Consider the following 15770-nt stretch of genomic DNA (forward strand, 5'->3'; position numbering starts at 1 on the left):
TGAAACGGCATTTTTTTTTTAATTAAAACTGAAACATTTTTTTTAAAATTAAAACTGAAACGACATTTGTTTTAAATTAAAACTGAAACTTTTTTTTTTTTTAAATTAAAACTGAAACGACATTTTTTTAATCCACATTTAAAATATAAACCCTCCTGTGTTATAAACGAGGTTGAAGGTCCACGTGGGTTCAACATGAATGATTCATAATTCCCCTCCCCATCCTCAGAGCTCCCCCCCTCCTCTTCCCCCTCCTCCTCCTCTTCCTCCTCCTCCTCTTCCCCCTCCCCCTCCTCCCTCCTCCTCCTCTTCCTCCTCCTCCTCTTCCTCCTTCTTCCCGGTTGTCACTCACGGCTGTAAGAAGCACGCGCCGCGTCCGCGGGCCTCGTTCTCAACCGACACGACAGAAAAACACCAAACCCCGCAGCAGTAAGTCCCGTTTCACGCCGGCTGACGGCCGGTAGTTTCCCGGTGGTGGTGGGGTCAGAACCGGGGGTTTGTTTCGAGGTCGTTTCTGGGAAAAATGAATGAATATTCACGGTTTTTCCTTTTTTTTTTACAGCTCGTAGGCGAGCTAACGGCTAGTGCTAACGCTGCTTCACGCACGCTGGGTAAAGCTAACCGGCTAGCCTTGTGCTTTTTGTTGTTGTTGTTGTTGTTGTTGACATTTTACACGAGTCTCAGCTTTTAAAAGAACAACAACAACTCTTTAGTTGAAGCAGCCTTATTTCGGAGATGCTAACCGCCCTCTTGACAGCGTTCAGACCTGATGATGGTGATGATGGTGATGATGATGATGGTGATGATGAAGATGATGATGAAGGAAATACAGGTTAGCTGGGCGCACCTCTGGATGATTGACAGCTCCTCGGAGGCTTTGATCTGCGTTTCTTTTGTTGTTCGAGCAGCTGCGTCGTTTCCTTTAAACTACCGGGCAGATACGAGCTTATTGTGGGTAAATAAATCAAATAAAACGAGCAATATAAAGAGGTTATTCTCATAAAAACAAACATATACGCTGAGCATCTGTCCTTAGTGTTGAAAATGTCTTGTTCCCTTTTTAAAAACCTCCTGAAACGAGTCAAAACTGCCCCAAAGACCATCAGTAGAATAACAGTATTTGTGATTTAATTTTTTATTGCTTTCATAATTAATACTTTTAAAAGAAAGCTCAAAACATATCTGATTTGTTTCCCCCAAATAATGACAATATAGAGGAGTTTAGTTCTCATTTTATTTGTATAGCAGCATGTAATAACATAAGTCGTCTAACGTTTGTAAATAAACCTAATTTATTGATATATTTTAATATAACTACATATAATATAATATAAGGATTAAAGGTTAGTTACAGTTATCTTATCGAACGTTACTTCTTTTATATTGTTTGAATTAAAGCGGCAGTGTAGGATTTAGTGACATCTAGTGGTGAGGTTGGAGATTGCACCGAGCTGAACACAAAAACTAGTTTGGGTTTGTCCCGTCTGGGCTACGGTAGAAACATTCAAAATCATCATCAAAATCTTTTTTGATTATATAAATTACAAACAGCTGTTCGAGGTTGTTTTTCTTTTTATTTAATTTTTTTTATTTTTTTTATTTGGGACTCATTTTAAAGATCCTACGCTCTTGACTACAGCGGCTATAAATAGAGCCGCTCCAAATCCAGTTGCACCCTTAAAAAAAAAAAATAATAATAATAAAAAAATGTCCCTCTTAAAGCAACTCATCATCCCCCCCCCCCCCGCCCGAATCGTCGTCCTCGGTGACCTAGAAATTCAAAACTCGTTTCATAAACCCCGACGGTGGAAACGAGAGCGCTCACAGCGAGTCAGCTCTTCTCGGGAAAGTATTGCGCAATACTTGATTTACTAATTAAAAAAAAAAGTGCTTTTACAGAAAAAGTCTTATTTTAGATTTTTGATGACGAAGACGGAAAAAAAAAAAAAAGAAGCAGCTTTTTTTTTCCCGTCTGAAGGATTTAGGTTTTAGGGGAAATGTTGGGAGCCTTTGGGAAAGGTGGAAAAATAAATGTCTACACTCATCATCATCATCTTCATCGTCCAGGACTTGTGTTGTTTTAGAGAAATGTTTTAACGCCGAGCTTCTTCTCCTCTCATCTTGCATTCAGAATTTGACAAGTGAGTATTCCTGATGGCGTTCGACATGCGTTTGAGCTTTGTGTTGCTTTTTAACTTTATTTTTTAAAACGTAGTGTTTTAATCCCTCCCTGTATCAGTTTCATTTTTTTTTTTTATTTTATTTATTTTTGCAAGGTGGTGATTGTTACATTTCTTTTTCAATGGCTTGCGTTTAACCGGATGAAAAGAGCGCTTGTTGAGCATTTTGACTTTGATACTAAGGTGGTTGAGCTCGACGCCGGTTTTTTTTTTTTTTTTTACAGAGGAAGGTGAGTTCAGAGCTTCAATTAAGCTTTTTCTTAATTAAATGTCAAACAGGAAATGACTTCCCCCCCAAAAAAAACAAAAAAAATTCGGTATTAAAGCGCCAGAATCGATGCGACTGAACCTCCGACTGGGAATGCATTTGCTGCGTTGCAACACAGTACTGTAACCTGAACCCTGATTGGCCGGCCTGATGTGTATTCGGAGCATTTTGCTTGCATGAGCGTGTCGTGTGCTTTTTTTTTTTAACATGACCATAATTGTCAGCTTGTTGTTGTTTTTTTAAACATTTAATAGTGACTTGACACACTTTTATTTCTTTCTTTCTGTGCATGTGTTCAGATTTAAAGTTCATAGAGAACAGAGAAAGGTGGATAAGTGCTTTTTTTTTTTGAATGGCTGTCTTGTATGTCGTAGTAATTAATGCTGATTATAGTGAGTTTATACCGTACGAGCAGAATTCGGCGTCTTTAATTCTCGACGAATCCCAAAAAGTTGATTTCATTAATCTGCATGGACGTCTTCCAAGTTCCCGCATGTTTCTCTTGAATGGATTTTGTAGTGTTTTGCCGTTAAACGCCGCGCTGTAACAAAGCAGAGTCTGATAGACGAACTCCTTCGTGTCTCTCTCACTAATCCAAAAGCCTGTACCTGTTGTTCTCTGTTTTATTTTTTTTTTTGCTGCGACGGATCAAAGATGATGTCTAAGAAGATCTGCTCCGCGGAGGATCAGTCGGAGCTCGACCGGCTTCCCGGCCGCCGCCCGGCGGATCGGCCCGCCGAGGCGGCGGCGCCGGGCTGCCGGAACAAGCGGCCCGAACCGGTCCAGAGAAACGGAGAGACGGCGTCGTCGTCCCCGGAGAGCGGCAGCGTCAACGGAGACGCCAAGCGCGCCGGAAAAAGCCGCCGCCGCAAGAAACGCTCGTCCAACGCCGAGGAGAAGAAAGCCGACAAGGTCAAGAACGAGGAGAAACCGGACAAGCGGGCCGGCCAGCCGCCCGACCGCCGCGCCGCCTCGGTCGGCCTGCGGTCCGAACGCGCCAACGTGTGGTTCGAACGCGGCGTGTACGAGCGAGCCGAGAGCCTCTACCAGCGCTGGTTGGCGAGCTCCTCCTCCGACCGGTCGCCGCCGTCCTCGGGGAAACACTCCAACTCTCAGGCCGCCGCGGGGCCGGCGTGTCGCCACGGCGACCGGGTGGCGTGCCACCACGTCGTGCAGGCGGTGTGGGTGAACAAGACGACCTTCGACCGAGCCGAGCGCCGCTTCGTCCGGGAGTCCGCGCAGCCGTCCGTTCCCAACTCGCTGAACCTCCCGGCGCCGCCGAGCCGCCCCGCCGCGCCCGCCACGCCCGACGAAGGGTACCAGTCTCTCGCCCCGACTCCCGCGACCCCCGTCGTCCACCGAGCCGCCGTCACGCCGACCGACCGGCAATCGATCAACGGGCTGCCGCGCCTCCCGGTGGAGCTGCTCCGGGACGTGTGGCTCGACAAAGCCGCGTACGACCGCGCCGAAGCGGCTTTTTACCAAAACCTGTACGAAAACAACTCGTCCAAGCGACCCGGCTGCACCTCCGCCTCCAGAAGCAGCGACCACCCTCAGAGCCTCGTAGAGGAGGAGGAGGAGGAGGAGGAGGGAGAAGAGGAGGAGGAGGAGGAGGGAGCGGCGGTGGAGGAAAAACGGGCGGTGCCGCCGCAGGGCAAAGCCGAAGTCTTCCACGCTCTGCACCCGATCCAGGAGGAGGAGGAGGAGCCGGCCGAGGTGTCGGAGAGGGAGGACGCGTCGGCGACGGGCGTCCGCCATTTCCTCCACGCGGACAGCGAGCGGGTGTGGCTGGACAAGTGGCGGTACGACGCCGCGGAGAGCCGTTTCCACGGTTACCAACGGGATAAAGCCGTTGCGGTGAAGAAGAGTCGGAGGCCCGAAGTCGGAGCCTCGTCCGTTGCCTCCGCCGCCCCGCTGAGGGACAAGTATGACCCAAACCGGGAGAATGGATCTGCTCCAGATGTTTCAGTTCATCCTTTTGTTTTGTTTTTTTAATTTATTTATTATTTTGAATGCGTGAAATTTCCTCTTTGTTTTGTTTTCATCGAAATCTTTGGGTTTATTCATTCCTTATTACTCGTGGTCCCGTTTTTCATTTGACCCGAATGCCTGTTTGTATGAACCATCGTTGCGTTTTGACCACTTCCCTTCAAGCGTTTGTGTAGTTGTATTTGGGGACAGAGCAGATTTAAAACTAAAAACATTTTACAGCGAATAAATCTTTGTGTTAACATGTTAGGGGATTTAAAGTATAACTAAAGTAGCAGTAATACAGATTTTTCTTTTTTTTTTCCCTGAACCTCCTGTGTCCTGTTCATGCATCCCTCTCTTGTCCTTCCTCGCTCTTTCCTCTGTAGGAAAATGAGTTCCTCCGACTTCCTGGCCCGGGACAAGATCTGGTTCGACAAACCTCGATACGACGAGGCAGAAAGACGCTTCTACGAGCGCGTGAACGGCTCGTCACGAAGCACGCAGGTATCTGAACAATTCTTCAAAAATATGCCAGAATGAAATGTCGTAAAATTGACATGAAGGTATTTGATCAGAAATAAAAAATCAGTAAAAACGATTGACTTCTTCTCGTTTTCTTTTAAAGGATGCCGGAGCGAACACCATCCTACAAGACATCGCTCGAGCCCGGGAAAACATCCAGAAATCTCTAGCGGGGGTGAGTATCGCTCTCCAGACTCGAGTGGCATCGAGCTCTTTTGTCGCAGTTTTTTTTTTTTCACTTTTTATTGAAACGCGTGGAGTTCGAGTGCTCGACGTCCCACTTGATGTAAAAATATCCAAAGAAACGGTTCACTCAGGCTCACGGATGAGACTTTTCTATCTTGAGCTTCTGACTTAACAACCAGCTGCACATACGGTGGTTGTTTGAGATTATGAGCCTGTGGATGTGACGAGTGAAAGACCTCCTCTGATTGGTCGGCTTCACCGTGCTTTGCAAGGTCATTTAAACAAAAAGCGAGTTGGTTGCGTACTGTCCCTTTAAGAACAATTCCTCCACTACTTGATTATTACTTTTAGAAAGATCCCCGACACCTCCCAGCTCCTTTTGCCTTCAGCTCTTCCCTCCTTCTCTTTTGCATGTACTTCATTCACTTCCTCTTCCTCCCTTCCCCCTGATATTTGTTTTTTTTTTGGGTGGTTCTCCTACCTGAACTCCCGTCGTCCCGCCAGCTCAAGACCTCACTGTGTGACACCAGGAGGTCCGATCCACCTTCCCTCAGCCAACAGGCCCAGTTTGTGAGTTGCCTCCGAGCCTTTGTGTGTCACTGGAAAGAGCCTCGATTCCCACCACAGCTTCTGGATGACTTCTTTGCTTGTGTGTGTGTGTGTGTGTGTGTGTGTGTGTGTGTGTGTGTGTTTTAGATCCTGCTTCTCAGGCCCCCCCCCCCCCACCCCACCCCACCCCGCTCACTCTGGCTGCAGCGTTAGAAACCGGCTGTGTGCTCGTGTATTAAACGTACGGGGGTCCGATCTAACGACCCCGACTTGTTTTACCCCGTCGGACGTCGCTCTCTCTGAACCGTCTCGAGCCTCCGCGTTTGTGTTTGTGTCTGCAGAGCAACAACAACAACAACAACAGCAGCGCTGCGGGCGATCAAGGAGAACTCGTCACTCGCATCAAGAGCCTGGAGCTGGAGAACCAGAGCTTATACAAAGGTAGCTTCATGTTTGGGTGTTTATTCGATCTGCAGCGAACACCGATCCAATAACACCACCTGACGTGAGCGACACAATACAAACAATTGTAGGTCATTTTTATACCAACAAAAACTTTTATTTTTCCTCATTTATCACCTCAATTGTTTTTTTGTTTTTTTTCTGTAATGTTACAGATGGATAAACATTGTTTAATCGTGAAATAATTCGTTTCATAATTGGAGCCGTAAATCGTTTTTCAGGCGATCAATCAGCTGTTTTTTTTCTACACTAAAGCAGAGGCTGAAGTGACGGCTGAATAACTTCCTGTTTTAAGAGACTTTTATCCAAAAACATTTGACTTAAAATGATATTCATATTTGGCCTGAAAATGAGATTAATGATTTCAAATCACTGATGGAAGTTTCCATTCAACTTTAAATCAATCTAATAATTACAAGCTGTCTGTGCTTGTGTTTCTTATTTATTTATTATTATACTCAGCTCTCTACAACCATAAAGGTTATATGAGTGGTTTGTTTCAGTTATGGACGACTTGAGGGCGGCGCTTTCCAAACTGGAGTGTCGGGTTTCCTTTCTGGAGAAATCTCCTGCGGCCGTGACTCCGGCTCCGGCGGTCCACTACACAAACGTGAGTTCATGCAGATTTCATTTATTTTGAGTTTGATTTGATCCTTTAAATATTTGTTTATCAAACGTTCCCATCTGATTTTTTTTTTTTTTTTTTTTTTCCCCCATGTTTTAGGGCACCAGCGTCCAGCAGAAGACCAGCGTCCCAGTTAAAGAGGAGGAGGAGGACGAAGACGACGACGACGACTTTGATCTGTTCGGCAGCGACGAAGACGAAGATGCGGAGAAGCTGAAGGAGCAGAGATTGAAAGAGTACGCGGCGAGGAAGGCCAAGAAGCCCAGCATCATCGCCAAGTCCTCCATTTTACTGGACGTCAAACCCGTAAGTCGCCGATGCGTCTTCGTCTGGACGCTTGAATTTGTGGACTTTCTTTTTTTCTTTGCTTTTGAAATTTGCTGACTTTGTGTTCTCTGATGCGTCCACGCTGCCGTCAGTGGGACGACGAGACGGACATGGCGAAGCTGGAGGAGTGCGTGCGCTCGGTGCAGGCCGACGGCCTCTTGTGGGGGATGTCCAAACTGGTTCCCGTCGGTTACGGCATCAAGAAGCTCCAGATCTCGTGTGTGGTGGAGGACGACAAGGTGGGCACGGACATGCTGGAGGAGGAGATCACCAAGTTCGAAGACCTTGTGAGTCCTCTGCGATACACTTATTTTATTTTTTTGTGTCACACGCAGTAAAAACACAACAATCCTAGTTGAAATGAGGTTTTATTAAATCATCAGAATGCAAATCATACACAGATGTAGTGATAATGTACATGCTTCACAATTTCATACATTTTATTTACAAAAAAGCATAATGTCTTCTATGATTTATCTTAAAAAGAATATATAACTTTACATTGATTATGTTATGATATCTCATAGACTTGTTTTTTATCGATTAAGTCAAAGTTTAAAGACACCGAAGTAAAATATAATATTTCGGCACACTACTGCCACCATGTGGCCAAACGAAGGCTTGAAGAAAAAACTAACAAGATTTCAGTTCACACACTGTATGGAGCCTGAACAGTTTTATTCAAAGAAAGGATCATTTCCCACCTGTGACGTAGTTTAAAGAACAACTTTAGTGTTTAACTCTTGGTAATCTTTTTCAGGTCCAGAGTGTCGACGTAGCAGCTTTCAACAAGATCTGATCCCAGTATGTCTTCTGTCTTCTGTCTTCTCCCGTCTCCCATCACGCCTTGTTTCTCTGCTGATTGTGTCACCGGTTAATAAGAATAAAACCAAACTCTTGCACTGAAGCTGCTGTGTCATCAATTCAAGAGAGTATGTTTGGAGGAAATGGAAAACAAAATCTAATCATATAGCACGTCGTCTAAAATGTTAGAGGGTGACAGCGATAATAAAATCCTGTTCTGTTAACATCGCCACTAAAGTACTAAATACGTTTTCGATGTTATAAGAAGTACCTTCCTACCTGAGATGGTTTCGGACCGTCAGTCCACGGTGCAGAAGGAGACGGCGGACCGGGCTCCCAGCCACACCGCCGGGTACAGAGGCTGCTGGAAGGCGTCCTCGGCCCGGTGGAGGAGACGCACGCGTCCGGCCGTCACCGAGTAGAAGCAGAGCAGACCGGCGTCGTGGTCCAGGAACACGCCGATCCTGCCCGGCGACGAGGGGGCGACCGACGCGACCGGCAGCGTCCGCGTCCGGTCTCCGTGGCAGAAGACGAAGGAGGACGAGCCGCAGAGGAGACTCCAGGAGACGGAGTTGTGGCCGAGCCGGCACGCGTTGGACGATCCCTGAGCGTCAACAGTCACAGATTAATCTGAATCATAATTTTAAACATTAAATACGATCTGTTCCTGAATCACGGTGCTGAATTGAATAATCGGTCAGAAAAGGATGACCTTTGACCTTTTGGATATTAAACCGTCATTCCTCCGTGTTTTGTGCTATCGCACTTTTGGGTTACGTTTTTTTTTTTTTAAATTCCAGTCAGTTCATCTTCAGGTCGAAGTGAACGGTGACGAAATTCTGACGTTTCAACGTTTTCTTGAGATATCGGAAAACTTTTGGGATTTATTTTTAGGGGAAAAAGAAAAAAACACCTCAAACAAAAAAAACAAAAAAATTTATTTACTTAAATTTATTAATTAATTTAGTTATTTACCTTTCTTCCGATGCCCTCGTAGGCGAGCCCCAGCGCCACCTGCTGGCCGTCCCACTCCGCCTCCCAGTAGCAGCGGCCCCGGAGGCCCTCCCGGCACAGCGCCTGGCACCAGGAGTCGAACCGGTCCGGGTGGTCCGGGCGGTTCTGGACGTCTCCGGTCCGACCGGCGGCGCGGTTCCCCGCGGTCAGAGAGAGCTCCCGGTGCGCCGTGAACGGGTCCAGAGTCAGCGGACGGAAGTCTGCGGAGGGAAGGACGAGTTTCGTTCAGAAGAAAAACAAAGAAGAAGAAAAACAAACAAAACAAACAAACTCACACTGCAGGAGGTCGTTCCTGTCGTCCAAACTGGGAACGGGTTTGGGAACCGCAGAACCGCACGCTGGAAATGAAAATGAAAGAAAAATCCTTCATACAAACTGGTTCCAATACAGAAATAAAAAAAAGTGAGTAATTCTAATATTTCCACAGATTGGAAGTGTTTTTTTTTCTTTTTTTTCTGAGTACTAAAATGACCAAACTTACATTTTTATTGACGAGACGCTCACCTGCAGAGTTTGTTTCCATCTGCAGCAGGTTGACCGACTTCACTGAAAACAGGAAACAAGTTCAGAAGTTAAGTTCAGTTCTTCAGTTCAGTTCTTCAGTTCGGTTTTGTTTTTTTGCGTCGTCGACATGAAACCGACCTGCGGAGGCGACGCTCGGGAACTCGGCGTGATACAGACGGACCAGCTGCTCCTTCAGGTCGGAGACGGCCGTCCTCACGGGTCCGAAGGAGACGTGAGGACTCACCGTCGGAGGGCTGCTCGTCTCCGCGGCGACCGGACTTCGATACGACTGACAGATCTGCAGCGGAGCAAAAAAACCAAAAAGTGACACTCGGTTTCTAATCTTTAAACGTTAAGAAAACTCCACCTGGACCGCACACCCGCTGATCACTTTTGGAAAGAAATCAGTCGTTGCCACAATAAAAAAAATTAATGAACAAATAAATAAAAAAAAAAAAAAGTATGAACAAATAAAAAAAATAATTAATGAACAAATAAAACAAAAATGAATGAACAAATAAAAAAAATAATTAATGAACAAATAAAACAAAAATGAATGAACAAATAAAACAAAAAAATGAACAAATAAAACAAAAATGAATGAACAAATAATAAAAACAAAAATGAATGAACAAATAAAAAAAAATTAATGAACAAATAAAAAAAATAATTAATGAACAAATAAAAAAAAATTATGAACAAATAAAACAAAAATGAATGAACAAATAATAAAAACAAAAATGAATGAACAAATAAAAACAAATTAATGAACAAATAAAAAAAATAATTAATGAACAAATAAAAAAAATTATGAACAAATAAAACAAAAATGAATGAACAAAAAATAAAAACAAAAATGAATGAACAAATAAAAACAAATTAATGAACAAATAAAAAAAATAATTAATGAACAAATAAAAAAAAATTATGAACAAATAAAACAAAAATTAATGAACAAATAAAAAAAATATTTCATGAACAAATAAAAACAAATTAATGAACAAATATTAAAAAAAAACAGTTGTTTTTTTTCCTCATCACCTGCGTGACCTGGTCCTGGTCCCGGTCCCGCGTCAGTCTCTCCAGCTCGCCGTCTCTGCGTCTCAGCTCGGACAGCTGGCGCTCCAGACGCTGCAGGTGGTTGTCGGCCCGGGTCAGCTCGGCCTTCTCCTGAGCTCGGATCAGCTCCTTCATCTCGGCACGCCGGCGCTCCAGGAACTCCGTCAGCTCGGAGAAGATCCGGCCGCTGTCCTTCACCGCGGCTTTGGCTTGACGCTGAGGAAAGACCCGTGTGACGGTGGAGAACACACGCTGGTTATATTAAAGATGTTTGATTTATAATGAGAACTTGTTTATAAAGAAAACAAACAGAACAATTTAACAAGTTTAATAATTCGAAGGACTTAAAATTGCATTTTTCTTTTTTTTTTTTAACCGTTTTTTCTTCTCTGAAGTGGAGGTGCGATGTTTTAAAAGCAGCTTTAGACTCACGGAGAAGGAGCGCAGGCTGAGTTGGAGCTGCTGAAGCTCCGCATTCCTCTCTTTAATCTGCGCCGCGAGATGCCGCCGAGTGTCCTCCAGCTGCGGGTGGAAAACAGCGACGGGGACGCGGGTCAGAAAAAAGAGCCACTTATTATAAATTAAGCCGATTTCAGACCGAACGCTCCGGTCCCACCTGTCCGTCCGTCCCCGGAGAAAGCGGCGAGGACACGTCGAAGACGGCGTGCTCGAAGCCCCGGCGCTCGGCGGGACTCGGGACCTCGGACGCGGGAGGAGCCGAGGGGCCGTCGCTCGGCCCGGCGGCGCCGAGCTTCTGCATCATCTCCACCAGCAGGTTGTTGCGGCCCAGCGCCGGCCGGGGGCTGAAGGTGGCTCGGCACTGCGGGCAGATGCAGACCCGCTGGCGGTCCCAGTAGCCCGTCAGGCAGCTCACGCAGTAGCTGTGGCCGCAGGGCGCGGTGACGGGATCCCGCAGCGTCTCCAGGCAGATGGGGCAGCTGAAGCGGGCGTCGTCCACGCCGAGCGGAGCCCGAGACATCATGAACCGACTGGGGGGGAGGAACTGAGAGACAGAGGGAGGAACTTTTTCATACTTCTGACAGCTGTTGGGAGGAAGAACCGTCTTTATTTTGTGTGTCCGAACTGAAGATTTTATTTTTCCACGGAGGAACTGAAGTTCAACCAGAGTCCATTGAAAAAAACTATGATTTCTGACACCAGAGTCCATTGAAAAAAAACGGTGATTTCTGACACCAGAGTCCATTGAAAAAAACTGTGATTTTTTACCTGTTAGAACATTAAAGCTGCTGGTTAATGTTTTAGGGGGAAAGGCGTCATCAGAAATACGTAAAATAAACTCGTCTTCAACTCGGCTCGTAAAGTCGCAGGTCAGCAGGTTTAGAAGATGTTTTTTTCCCTGCTTATTAGACGAGACAACAGCTTCAAGACAACAAGTTCACGGCATACATTATCCAAATTTGCCCCCGTCAGCCCTGTCGTGTTTATTTAAACGCGCCTCGCGGCAGAATTACGCAAATAAATATTAAACTCATAATAAAGTCTACGTGATGTTGCGTTCACGGTACAACAACATTTTAACGCAATTTGCTGCAGTTTTTACTGACCTGAAGTATCCGCAGGCAGCAGGAGGAACAGGAAACAGGGTGGAGACAGGACGGAGGAGAAGAGGGGAGTTTGTGTTTGACTGCCCCCTGCTGGTCACAAACAGAATCACAGCAACAGCAGCATGCGTAACAATATTAAAGTTTTTTTTTTTCTGGTTTATTTTCTGGCCCTCAGCTGGAGAGCCACAACAATTATCAGCTATAATAATAGTATTTAAGTCAGAGGGGACATTTCTATGCAGAATAATCATCTTTATTTGTGATATTTTACTGCATTTTGCTGATAATACTTTTATTCAAGGAAGATTTTGAATGAACTTATGACTTATAATGGTTTATTTTTATTTTATCGTATTAGTCAAGTATGAGATAATTTCCTCCACCACTGTTCATACATAAAAGAACAGCTTGCATTAAAGTTCAGTTTTTAATCTGAGTACTTTAAAAGATCTCCATCAACTGTGTCAAAATAAATGTCAGTGTGAGTCACTGGGTCGCTTCTTTAAAGATGTAATGCAGTCAGTTGTCCACTAGATGGAACTGTTGTCGTTAGAGACACTATTACAGGTTCAGAGCGTCTTGTACTTGTATAACTGAAAGAACCACAGAGGTTTTATTAGGATAATAAAGTACTCGGAGACCTTTAGGTTAAGATGAGAGCTCGGCCATGAAGGCCTTTATATGTAAGAAGAAGGATTTTACATTCTTGATGTGGAGAAATACGTCACTGCAGCATTTTGGATCAGCTTTTTTGTTTTAAAGAGTTACTGGGACATCCTGATAATAAGGAATTACCATAGTCCAGCCTCAAAAGTAATAAACGCGTGGACTCGTTTTTCAGCATCACTCTGAGACAGGATGTTCCTGGTTTTGATAAAAGCGTGCAGCTGAAAGCAGGAAGACATTCTTGAAAATGTCGTAGAGTGGAAGTATAAAGTAAAGCACGTCATAATTGTACTTAAGAAAATCGACTTAGTTACTTCCCACCACTGGTAAAAAAACCCAACAACAACAGATCTGCTGTGTTTTTTTTTAAGGCTTTTAACATCCCCCCCATTGACTCCAAATAAGATGTTGATTCCTGACAGCTTTCTGCTTCTCTTCCCTGAAGAAAGAGCCGACGTTGCATTTAACGACTTGTTAAAATAACAGTGTTCGCCGCCCCTGCGGACTGTTTCACTTCACAAAGTTGCCTCAGATAACAGCCTGTCTGTGGTATCGTCTGTGTGTCTGTGCATCCCGACACTCCCACCCTGCTTTAGAGGGCACCTTATGACAGCCTCCTCCCCATAAAAAGAGGCCTCGTCCGGGCTTTGAAAAGCTGCAACGGCCCCCCTTTCTCCCTCCGATGACGGATGGACGGATGGATGGATGGATGGATGGATGGATGGATGGATGGATGGATGGATGGATGGATAAATGGACAGAGGAGGCTGTAAAGTCGATGTACTCGGTGTAACTTCTCGTATTCTGCGTCTTGAGTGAATTAAAAAAAAAAAAAAAGTCAAAGTTGGACCAAACTCTCGGTTTGTTTGTGACGGACGGCTGTAAGACGACGTCATCGGCCCGGAGAGAGAGACAGACAGACGGAGGAGAGAAGAAGAATAAAGAACAGGAAGGAAAAACCACAGGTGACTCCTGCACTTCCTCTGATCCGAGCAAAGAGAGGAGGAAAAACATAAGAAAGGCAACACAGGAATAAAAATAGAAGTATATAAAAAAACACAACACAAAACGTCTTTTTGTTCCTCCCTTAAATTCTGTGACTTTAATTCCCTTAACTTTCTCAAAGAGGATTTCATGTGAGGATTAGGTTCTTCTAAATGTGGTTAAGGGTTAAGGTCATCCGTGCAACCCGGTATCACGGCAAAGCGTGAAATAGACACGCTGGTCCACGACAGCAAAAACGTGAAATAGACACGTTTTGGTCCAATACAGGGAAAACGTGTAACTTTCACGCCTCGACAGTGCAAAAAAAACCAAACAAACAAAAAAAACGTGGCTATCTCACGTTTAGCTGTAGCAGACTGGCCGTGAGACAGTTGACCTCCTCCTCACTCCCAAAATAAAAAAAACAACAACAACAACAACAACCGGCATTTTGATTGAAGTTTCTTTTTTTTTTTTTTTTTTTTGCTAAAAGTTGGAAGCTTTTTTTTTTATGAGTCTATTCATCCGTTCATTTATCAATAATCTGTCATCAGCTTTTGGCAGAACACTGCTGATGCTGTCTTTCATGGCAGCGGCAGCTTTCATGATTAGATTTTGGGTTTTACTGGCGGAGGCTGTTTTCGGGGGCTTTGTGGTGCCTGAGTGGGTCGACTCCCAGGTTGTCTTTCTCTCTGTCTCACACACACACACACACACACACACACACACACACACACACACACACACACACACACACACACACAGCGCTGTAATCTTTCTCCATGCAGATCAATAAACCCGATAAGAACTCCATCCTGCCAGCTGGCGGTGACTAATGCGCCGGCCGACGCACGGTTTCTCCTGCGGGGTCGAGAGTGCTGCCCGATATATGAGAGAGGCAGAGAGGATGACGAACTGTTTATAAGTGTGTGTGTGTGTGTGTGTGTGTGTGTGTGTGTGTGTGGTGATGGGACTCGAGACAAATGTGTTCACCGGTCAGACGGAGTCCGATTCTTCATTTCTGCCTCTTTTTTATGGCTTCACACCCGTTTAACGGTTAACGACTTTTTCAGCTTAAATCCGTCTTTAATGAAGTTCACACGACAAACCAGCTGTGATTTATATCGAAAACCTTTCGACACGTCAACGAGAACTCGTTTGGAAACACTGAAATCTCAGAGATTGGGGATTTTGTGAAGCGGCAGCGGTCGTAAAAGTTTCATTTCTGAAGGATCGTGTTTCCAAAATGTTGAATTGGTGTGATGATTATTTTAAACGTTACACGGCGAGCTGACAGGATTGCTGTGAGCTTGTAGCGCGAGCTGGCTCGACGGTATAACTGGACATCAGATCAAAAATGCTTCTTCATAAATCTTCTTGGGTCAGAAACAAACAAAAGATGCTCTCGAGTTGCATCATGGGAAATGTAAGATCCAGCGTTTATTTGGGAGCTTGACTCGGAGCAGTTTGAGTAATTTGCTCCGAAACATTGAACAGTTTCTTTCCAGAAAGTTTTCTGTGTTTACAACACTTCAGGTTGATGCTCAGAAAACTTGGTCGGGCCGCACCGACGGCATCGAGCCGTCGCACACGCGGTGATTCATTATGCACGGAGGCCCAGATTCCTTTGTAGAGAATCCAGATATGCAACACGTTTGAATTATTAAACAGTGTGAAGACCTGCGCGCCTCAGCTGATCGGTTGTTTACAACCGGCGACGTCGGAAGTTTCGGCAAATAAACCCGCCGACGTCTCGGACTGGCGTTCCCCCGACGGGCTTCGTCGAGGCGGCGGCAGAGGAAGAGACCGGGACGTCCACGAATTAGGACAAACACGGATTAATTAAACATCCCAGTAGACGTTTGAATCTCCGCCGCCGCCGCGTCGCCGAGTTTGGGTCTCTCGGGCGATCCATCAAACGGAGGGAGGACAGATTTATAAGTAAAAGTGACGAGGACGACGGCGCCGTCAAAACAGGAAGTTGGCTGGCAGACGAATGAAAGACGTGAAGATATCCTCAGGACAAAGTGAAGAGACGCAGAAAAAAGTTCAAAGACACACAAGACAAAACAAGGAGGTCGTGA

The 15770-nt window shown here is 45.2% G+C and overlaps 2 protein-coding genes across 4 annotated transcripts; one reads left to right on the plus strand and one right to left on the minus strand.

Annotated features, from left to right (window-relative positions):
- The first annotated feature begins 322 nt into the window (after nucleotides 1-322).
- eef1db (eukaryotic translation elongation factor 1 delta b (guanine nucleotide exchange protein)) lies at nucleotides 323-7997 on the plus strand. 3 transcript variants are annotated; one of them, XM_069152976.1, is made up of 10 exons: nucleotides 323-429; nucleotides 2132-4373; nucleotides 4806-4923; nucleotides 5045-5116; nucleotides 5632-5697; nucleotides 6018-6117; nucleotides 6642-6748; nucleotides 6863-7069; nucleotides 7183-7377; nucleotides 7851-7997. In XM_069152976.1, exons 2-10 carry the CDS (start codon nucleotides 3103-3105, stop codon nucleotides 7887-7889), a joined length of 2175 nt encoding a protein of 724 aa, XP_069009077.1. In that variant the 5' UTR covers nucleotides 323-429; nucleotides 2132-3102; the 3' UTR covers nucleotides 7890-7997. The 3 variants fall into 3 exon arrangements, with proteins under 3 accessions (XP_069009077.1, XP_069009078.1, XP_069009079.1); XM_069152977.1 differs by lacking the exon at nucleotides 5632-5697; XM_069152978.1 differs by lacking the exon at nucleotides 2132-4373.
- LOC138200378 (tripartite motif-containing protein 16-like protein) lies at nucleotides 7446-12089 on the minus strand. Its single transcript, XM_069152980.1, has 10 exons — nucleotides 12037-12089; nucleotides 11088-11474; nucleotides 10904-10993; nucleotides 10454-10687; nucleotides 9551-9710; nucleotides 9413-9454; nucleotides 9184-9246; nucleotides 8870-9108; nucleotides 8174-8498; nucleotides 7446-7945 (listed from the first exon to the last, which is right to left on the minus strand). The coding sequence occupies exons 2-9, from the start codon at nucleotides 11451-11453 to the stop codon at nucleotides 8193-8195; spliced, it is 1500 nt and encodes a 499-aa protein (XP_069009081.1). The 5' UTR covers nucleotides 11454-11474; nucleotides 12037-12089; the 3' UTR covers nucleotides 7446-7945; nucleotides 8174-8192.
- Nucleotides 12090-15770: the final 3681 nt, after the last annotated feature.

This window comes from Embiotoca jacksoni, unplaced genomic scaffold (assembly GCF_022577435.1).
Source record: "Embiotoca jacksoni isolate LCO1_2020_lvr unplaced genomic scaffold, fEmbJac1.0.p SCAF_19, whole genome shotgun sequence".
NCBI lineage: Eukaryota > Metazoa > Chordata > Actinopteri > Embiotocidae > Embiotoca > Embiotoca jacksoni.